Raw genomic sequence first — 9895 nt, forward strand, 5'->3', positions numbered from 1 at the left:
TATATATATATATTAATATCAGTATGTTTCAATTAAATTATAATATTTTTTAAAATATCACGCAAAAGTCACAAGTAAAGGTTAGATTATGATATTATATAACACATACATTTTTGTAGGATTTGAATAAAAACTCTTCTAAATTTTTTGTATGGATTAAAAGGTAATGAATTAGGAGAACTCGAAAGATGACCATGATAGTGATGCATACCATAGGAGTATCTTCTAGTTGCTGCTAAAACTCGTTGATAGCTTAGGGCCCGTTTGGATGGGCTTAATAAAAGCAGCTTTAAAAAAGTACTTTTGAAAGTGCTGAAACTTATTTTTAAAATAAGAAGTTATGTGTTTGGATAAAAGTGCTGAAGTTGCTATGCCAAACGTGAAAAGGGGAAAATGGAAGAAAGAGATGTTAGGGTTATGTTGTAATTTGGAGATTGTATAAAAATATTAAGGGCAAAAAGATAAAAATGTGGTCAACTTAAAACAACTTATAAGCTAAAAAAAAAAAGCACCCTACCCCAGCTTTTAACTTTTGGCTTAAAATAAGTTTTTTTTAACTTAAAATAAGCTATTTTGAGTATTGCCAAACAACTAAATAAGTCAAAAATCAGCTTTTAAGTCAGTTATACCAGCTTTTAAGCTGAGCCAAACAGGCTCTTACTACCATTCTAGATCAACTTTTAACTTGTAGTTGATTTATCCCCAAGACCAAAGTGAAAACTTTAACAAGTAGGGCGTATGTTTGATAGGAAGGAAAATGTTTTTTAATTCTTTCATATTTGATTGTGTTAAATATTTTATAAATTAATTTATTTTTTAAAAAAATTTAAGAAAAATGACTTCTCTTCAAAAATTAGAAAAAATATTTTTTAAACTCTCTTGCAACTTTAAATTACATTTTTTTAATTGAAAAATCCTCAAACCAGCCCTCCCCCCTCCTCCCTCGCAAAAAAAATTAAATAATTTAGAGTTTGTTTTTTTAAAAAAGTTTCACTTCAATTTTTTTATTTTTTTTACCCCCCTCACCCCCCTGCCTCTAAAAAAAAAACATATTTCAAAAATGTAAAAATAAAAGATATTTTCTTAAAATGATTTTTCATTCATAAATCAAATACTAAAAAAAATTTAAAAAAATATTTTTTATTCACAAATTAAACATGAAAAAATAAGTTAAAAATCTACTTGTTTTTTGAAAAATATTTTCCTTCGTACTAAACACACCCGTAATGTATCATTGGACTATCTCGTAGCTTTGTTCTTCTCTGGTGAATTATTTAGCACAAATCTGATTGGTGATGTCAAAATAAACATTGGAAACTAGATATACATATATCGTTTTAATGAGACAGAATACATAGATTCCCCTTAGATTTGTACCCCTTCTTCAAAAATAAAATATTAAAAAAGCTATGGCCTAGATGTGTTGTATTTCATTAAAAAAGTGGAACATGAGAAAGACCGAACCTTATCTTCGAAATTAAATTTTTACTTGCTTTTTTTTTAAAAAAAAAATAATAATTGGAAAGGTCCTATTAACCTATATAAGTATTCAAATTCACAGTAAATAAATCTATTTCAGTCATTTTTATTGCAACTGTGAACTCACGAAAGTTGAGTGCATGAAGGAGTAAAAATATAACCTTAAATCAGTGTAAAAATATCACATGAAATTATCAATTTGATTTTTTTAATTAATAAATTAGACACATATTTCCATCATCCTCAAATCACCATTAAAACCTTTAAACAACTTCAAATCACCATTAAAACCTTTGTACGACTTCCTCCCATATGTAGAAAGACTTGTCAAATTAGACTTTCCCTAACCGATTAATTCATTTAGATATGTACTTGAGGAAATGAAAAAGAATACTCGCTCAGTCTCATTTTATGTGACATTTTTTATTTTTTGAGATTCAAACAGTTTAAATATGATCGGATATTTGCGTATGAAATCTTCAATTTTTTTGACATGAAATTTATATATTTACAAACTACGTAAAAAATACTATAAGTCACAATAATTGATAATTCAAAATGTTAAAAGGATTTATGAAAAACTTACTTTCAAAAATAGACTCGATTAAATTTCAAAATGCAAAAAAAATCACGTAAAACGGAAAGAAAGAAGTAAATTATAAGCTACTCAAACTAAAATATAATTATTTTTTCTCTATTTACATGTTTGATAATACTACTCCTATATCAAAATCTCATCAATTGGTCACCCTCAATTTATTTTGACAAATATTTTATTATTTACTAATATTTTTCAAGCACAAAGATAATACAACTGCTTTTAGAAAAAGGAAATTGATAAATTACACAATTAAGCAAAAAATAAAATAAAAAAATTAACAGGTCTCTTCCTCATTTTCCCCCTTATTATGTGCATACTTTTGAAGATTTTCACCGTGCAACTTTCCATACCTAAACTCGTCAAAAATTTCAACTCCCATATTTATGTAAAAATCATATGACTTCTTATTCCATACTGCGATTATTCCATCGACCGATACGAACCCATTGTCCGCAGCAATGGACGAAACTGTTCCAAACAACAGTTTCCCCATTCCCAACTTTCTATAACTCTCCCTGAAGTAAAGACTTTCAAAATAAAATCCTGGTTTGTCATTGAAACACGAATAATTCGCGTAAAAGAAAGCATATCCTGCAATGTAAGCATCACTCTTATCATCATATTTGGATCGGAATTCCTCAACTTGTCCTTCCACCGCAGGGAATTTAAGATCAAACGTTGTAAGGACGGGCTTGAACGCTTCGTTTGTGGGTTCGTTAAAAGGGGTTGGAGAGACTTCAAGTAGAAGTACGGATGGCCCATAGAAAAGTGGAAGAGGATTTTCTTTAAAAAGCAAGCCCTCTAAGGAGGACTCAGTAGCTTTGTATAAATGAGTGAAGTTATGGTATTCATGGATTTGGTAAAACAATTGGTATATATGAGATAGATCAGATTTTGTAGCGAGACGAACTCGTGTGTATATCTTTCCAGTGATGGTAACGTTGTTGTTTTCGGATGATGCATCGGTGGTTAGTGAGTCAGATGGAGATGGAGTTGGTTGTTGAGAAGCAGGAGCCATGGGAATGAGATAGGAGAAAAGTTTAGTAATGGGATATTGTGTGGAAATACTTTAGTATAATAATGGTTATTTATAGTGGAGAATTAAGTTGGCTCTTTTTTAAAATTCATTTATTTAATTTGCTAGTGAGATTAGTGGATTTTTCCAACAATAAAAAATGGTTGGTGGAGGTCAACTATAACGTGCGTTCTATGGGGTCGAGTCATTGATGCAATTGGTTTGGCCTTAGGCCACCAATTTTGCTGTTTTTGGGTCTCAGTTGTTTCTCAAAAGAATTCCATAGTGATATACTCTTTTTAAGTAGTTTTGAAACAACTCTTAAAGTTTTTCGTTATTTCCTAAATTAATATTCAGTAAAGTACTTCGTATAAACTTGAGAAAAAATAATAATAAAAAAAATGAAGTAGGACTGAAAAACAATTTACTAAAATTAAATTTTTACAGTTTAAGCATATTAAATTTTGACAAGTAATATTATTGGATTGTTTCTTGCTGTTATAAATACATTGAATTAAGTGGATTGTCCATTAAGTTTATCATAAACTTATTCTTATCTGATAGAAATGTATCTACTAATGTGACATTAAATATGGTGACATTTTGGTTGATTTCTCTACCTATAAATAGAAATATCATTCATCATTGTAATATACACTTGAATAAGAAAAAAATTCCTCTTTTTCTATCTAGTTCTATTATCTTCTTCTCTTTATGATTATATTCTTATGAGCTTGATTTTATAACACTTGCAATATTATTCCATTATTTCTTCCTCCTATTTCAGCTTGATTTAGTAGTTTTCTCTTTCTCAAAAATTAGAAATCTGTTATAAATACATTGAATAAGTGGATAGTCCATAAAGTTAGTACATGAACAACCATTCATATTCACTAGGTTACATGAACCTTTTTGGATAAGAGTGTATCTATTTATTATGATACTTAATATGGTGACCTTTGGAGTGATTTCTCACTCTATAAATAGGGTTGTTCATTCACTATTGTAATATCTACAGATGAGACTTACATACACTTGAATAAGAAGAAAATTTCCTTCTTCTATCAACTTCTCTTGTCTTCTTCTCTTTATGATTATATTCTTATGAGCTTGATTTTATAACACGTTATCAGCACGAGTCTCTAGCCAATTAAGATAGAGTTTTAGTTTTTCTTTAACTCATGTTTTGGTTGATCTCGTTATGAGAATCAAGGTATTATATGCATAAAATCAGGTATGTATTTTCTAAAATATTTTTATGATTTAGAATACAATAGTATTCAATCACTAACAATTATCAGGAACCAAAAGCATATACAACTATTGGTTGAATATGACATGCTATACAAAACTTCTTAAATGGAAGAAGGTATAAAATTTTAATAGCATGAGTTTGAATATTATTTTGATTATTTTGAAAGACTCAAAGGGTGAGTCATGTTGTACTTCGGTCTATTATACTGTTGGTTAAGGGTAAGACGATGGAGTCAAGTCCATCGCACCAAAAGGGTAGACATCTGGTTAAAGTCCGGATGACATAAAAAAAAATTAACGGTAAGACGGTAGATTCAAGTTCTATCGCACCAAGAGGATAAGACATCAAATTTGAGTTTTGATGCACCATAATGATAAGGATTGGGTTCAAGTCCTTTAGAATTTGGCCTAACACGCCTTGTATGGATAAGACATTGAGTTTGAGTCAATGCACCATAGTGATGTAATAATGATGACTAAGGTTTTGATGAAAAGCCTTGAAATTTGTCATATTGCACTTGCTTCATTCCTTGAAAAGAATGTGGTAGCAACATATGATAACTTTGAAATCCGATGCTGACTTGCTCCATTCTATCGTATGAATGTAGTAGCAGTAAATAATTAGTCTGCAAGATGACAAATGACTAACGATATGAAAAAGGGCATGAAGGGACGGAATTATAATAGTCATCATTGTAATAATTATAAAAGGAAGAACACTATGGGTTCTCCAAACAGTCTTTCGAAATGTGAACGCAGTTTTCATTATCAAAATGGTATGAAAGGACATTGGACTTGTGAATGTTGTCGACCCAATAATTTATAAATCCTCCATCAAAAGAAAAAAAGATAAAGTGATGGTACACTTGATCTTTCAAAGTGATGTTGAGGTGTGTCATGGAAATATGATGAATTTTAAAGCTATGACAATGTGCTTATAATGCAAATTTATGAATTACATATAAATGATTAGTCAATTCCTTGAAGAGAATGTGACTTGTGATGAGTATCGTGGATGCTCGACCATTCTATAAGAGAATTTGTCCAGATGTGATAAAATCATTATGGGTTGGATATATGCCACAACTCACCTCTAGGAGGTTTGAGAAAAAAAAATGATATATGTCAAAACTCACCTCTATGGGAGGTTTGAGAGGAAATAAATTTTATTTAGCAGAAATGGCTAATTGTATTGTACGTTTTATACGTCACTATGGTATGAACTGCCGAAAGGGCAAAAGAAAGAACCTATAAGGGTTGTGGCCATTATTGTGTGGCAATACAAATTTGTCATTGGTTGTGTACCTATGGTACAACAAAAGTAAAGCAAGAAAGACGTCTTGCTCGTAATGATTTTGACCATGACAATAATAATATAATTTCCTCCTTGAAGGAGATGCTCACCATAGGGATGGTGTCATGCAATATGTGATAGTACACAAAATTAATTGCAAGCTCTAACGAGTTGTGCTATTATCAGAGGAATAATATTGGGGTTGTAGTAAGTCTCAAAAGAAACTTTTTAAGTTTCGGATGAATTGAAAATAAATATTGAGACTATAAATCACTACAACCGAAGAGGGTTATAAATGTTTATGTAAAAGATTACCCCACTTTTCCTCTTGTTTGTACCATACAAACATGTACATGCTGATGAAATTACATGTAAAAGTAAATTATAAGTGTACTAAAATAAAGATCAATTGGCATGACTAGTTGACCATTCCGATTAAATGTGATGCAAACGTGATTGAGAATTCAGGTGATTTATATGATGANAGACAAAACTGATTGAGAATTCAGGTGATTTATATGATGAAGAAATAAAGATTCTTCAAGAATTCTCTTGTGTTGCTTGTTCTCTTGATAAAATGATCATTGTACCAGCTAAGGTTGGGATTGTAATCCCCTGAAATTTTTGGAACATATAAAAGGGTGAATATGGGCCCGTTCACCCGTCATGTGGATCATTTGCAACTATATGATTGATATATCTATGCGATGGTCACATGTATTTTGTTATCAACTTATAAATTGGTTTCTGTAAGGTTGTTTGCTCGAATTGTTAAAATTAAGAGCACAGTTCCAAACTATGAAATTATATTGATAATGCTGGTTGATTTAGCAGAAATTGTATGCCTCCAATTATAGCTAAATCATGGTTATGAGAACAAAACTCCCAAATAAGATTTGGTATGAGATAATTTTATTTAACATGTAGCAACACATGTATGCATCAAACCAACAAGGTTTCCCCCATTAAAATTGGTTCAGGGTCAGGAACCATATAATTTTCATCTAAAATGTTGAATGTGCGGTTATAATTTTAATTGCTACACCACGCACAAAGATGAACTTCCAAATAAGGTTGGAATGAATGTTAGATTTTCTAACATTAGAGGGAGAGATGATTGACAGCTGAAATGTGTGAGGTTAATTATGAATTATCTAGATCCTCGGTAAATAAATATGTGAACTTAAAGTTCAAGGGATAATTCAGTTGCATAATGTTGCAAATCAGTTGCCAGATGAATGCACTGACCCTATGATATAATTCAGCTGCAAATGCTCCAATGTGAAGTCCTTGAAGGACAGAATCTATGATACGCCGGAAGCGTAATAGACCAATCGATTCCAAATATAAAATTCCTTAAAGAAGGAAGGAGCAAATGATCAATATGGTCCTGATAATGAGGCAAGTGCTATAAAAGAGCACATTGACATAACACTTCATAAAATCTTGAAAAAGGTTCAGGTACCTGAAATAATAAAAAATGAAGAGATCTCGATAAGTTATGTCTTGTTGGAATCGATATCAAATAACCGTCGACGATATCTTTGATATGAGGTAGCGCTCAATGATATAAATTGTGACGAGGATCTTGAATATAAATCTGTCATAGAGTGGGACAGATAAATGGTTGGCCAAGTAAAATGCACAATTCAAGTATATTTTGTTTCACTTAGAAAAGTGACATTTTGGACTGGTAGTCCATAAATCAAGGTATAATGTCAGTGGGGTACAAATAAATTATTATGCGATAGTATAACCGTAAGATATCAAATACGGTTTGTGCCTTGGGGCATAAAGGTTTATCGCAAAAATCCTGACATTATTGGAGATGTTTTCTCCTTTGGTGGATGCAATGAGGTTTGTTTTGATCTGGCAACATATGAAAAACTTGAATGCATGTAATGAATAATTGTAATGTCTAGCTAGACAATGAAGGTTATATGAAAATCCTTGAAACAATCGAGGTGTCTGAAGCATATAAGAGTTTGAAAGAAACTTTTTCAATAAAGCTTCAAGAATCCTTATATGGATTGAAATAGTCAAGGAAGAAAAAGGGTACAAAAGAATGACCCTAATTGTCCTTGTATTTTTATGAAAAGGTCTTGGTAAGACAAAATTTTGTCTTGACCTACAGATTGATAATTTGACAAATGAAATATTTGTCTAACAGTGCACATACACTGAAAAGTTTTGATGCAATTTTATATGGATAAATCGCATTCATTGAGTACCCCAATGATTATGAGATCACTTGACATAAATGATGATTCAGTTTGATCTCAAAAGAAGGATGAAGAGTTTCTTGGTGATGAAACTCTATCTTGGTGCAATCAGGGCACTAGTGCATCTTACTAACAATATTTGACCAGATATTTGTTTTGCAGTAAATTTACTGGCAAGATTCAGTTTCTCCCCGATAAAAGGACATTGAAATGGTGTTGAGCACATGATTGAATATCCTCGAAGGACCATAGTTATGGGTTTATTCTATTCCGAGGAATCCAAGACAAAATTGTTTGGTTACGCAGATGCAGAATATTTATCTGATCCGCATAAAGCTCTATCTCAAGCACGCTATGTGTTTGCATGTGGAGGCACAATAATATCCTGGCGATCAATGAAGCAAATGTTGCTATGCAGAAATAAAAGTCCTCCATGAAGCAAGTCGAAAGTGCGTCTGGTTGAGATAAATGACACACCATATTCAAGAAATGTGTGGTTTTTCTTTGAAAAAGAATATACCAACCACAATGTACGAAGATTGGAGACATCATCACAAGAAATTAAGTGATGTTTTAATCAGGGGGAGTATAATACGCGTTGCACTCTTTTTCCCTTGACCGAGGTTTTTTCCCACTGGGTTTTCCTGGCAAGGTTTTTAATGAGGCAACAAATAGTGCGTATCAAAAGATATGTGTACTCTTTTTCCTTCACTAGAATTTTTTCCCACAGGGTTTTTCCTAGTAAGGTTTTAACGAGGCACAATATCTATGGACATCCAAGGGGGAGTGTTATAAATACATTGAATAAGTGGATAGTCCATAAAGTTAGTACATGAACAACCATTCATATTCACTAGGTTACATGAACCTTTTTGGATAAGAATGTATCTATTTATTATGATACTTAATATGGTGACCTTTGGAGTGATTTCTCACTCTATAAATAGGGTTGTTCATTCACTATTGTAATATCTACAGATGAGACTTACATACACTTGAATAAGAAGAAAATTCCCTTCTTCTATCTACTTCTCTTGTCTTCTTCTCTTTATGATTATATTCTTATGAGCTTGATTTTATAACAAAATCACTTTTAGAAATCGAAAAAATAGTGATATTAATAAATGAAGAAGGAGATCTTGTACTCCCTCCGTTCACTTTTATTTGTCATGTTATGTTTTTCGAAAGTCAATTTGATTAATTTTTAAAGTTAAATTAGACTACATTAATTCGATATTTTTAAAAAAAATAATTAAATATTAAAAACTATATGAAAAGTAGTATAAATTGCAATTGTTTGCATATCGATATGATGAAAAAACAAAATTCTTATAGTTTAACTTTAAAAATAAAAATTATGACAATTAAAAGTGGAAGGAGGAGTAATGAAGATGATGATTTGATTTGATAAAAATTCTAAATTTTATATTTTAATAATTTGGTGATTATATAACACTGATTAATAGCTTGTTTGACATTACTACTAGGAATCCAGAAATACTTATTTTTTAAAAAAAAAACACTTTTTTTTTTGAAAAAGTAGGTGTGGCAAACATGTAAAACTGTTTTTAAAGTAGAAGCATAATCAATTTTTCATTTGGGGGGAAGAAGCTAAAATTTTTTGCTTATTAAAAAAAAATCACAAGAAGAAAATTATTTTTGTCAAGATTAAAATGCCGCATCCACGCACACATATAGAGAGAGAGGGGGTAGAGAGATTTTATATTTACCAATATATCTCTTATTACTTATTTAACATATCTAATATGTTTGGTTAATTTACATTTAATAATTTTAGTTTTTATTATTTAATAAATTTTTTACATTATTCTATTTGTTATTATACATATTATTTTACAAAATTAAAAAACAAGAAAAAGGTAATAATAATATTTTTTTTGTAAGATTAGGAAAAAAGAAAAAAAAACATGACAATTAAAGATTTCTACCTTTCACAAAAATGTATAATATTAATTGAAAATTTGAATATAAACATTTTAATTTAATAAAAATTAAAATTTAACTTAATT

General features: G+C 30.4%; 1 protein-coding gene across 1 annotated transcript; it reads right to left on the reverse strand.

Moving 5' to 3' along the window:
* Positions 1-2213: 2213 nt before the first annotated feature.
* Positions 2214-3154, reverse strand: LOC107028754 (tyramine N-feruloyltransferase 4/11-like). The gene has a single exon (XM_015229938.2). It carries the CDS (start codon positions 3096-3098, stop codon positions 2355-2357), a length of 744 nt encoding a protein of 247 aa, XP_015085424.1. The 5' UTR covers positions 3099-3154; the 3' UTR covers positions 2214-2354.
* Positions 3155-9895: the final 6741 nt, after the last annotated feature.

This window comes from Solanum pennellii, chromosome 8 (assembly GCF_001406875.1).
Source record: "Solanum pennellii chromosome 8, SPENNV200".
Classification (NCBI taxonomy): domain Eukaryota; kingdom Viridiplantae; phylum Streptophyta; class Magnoliopsida; order Solanales; family Solanaceae; genus Solanum; species Solanum pennellii.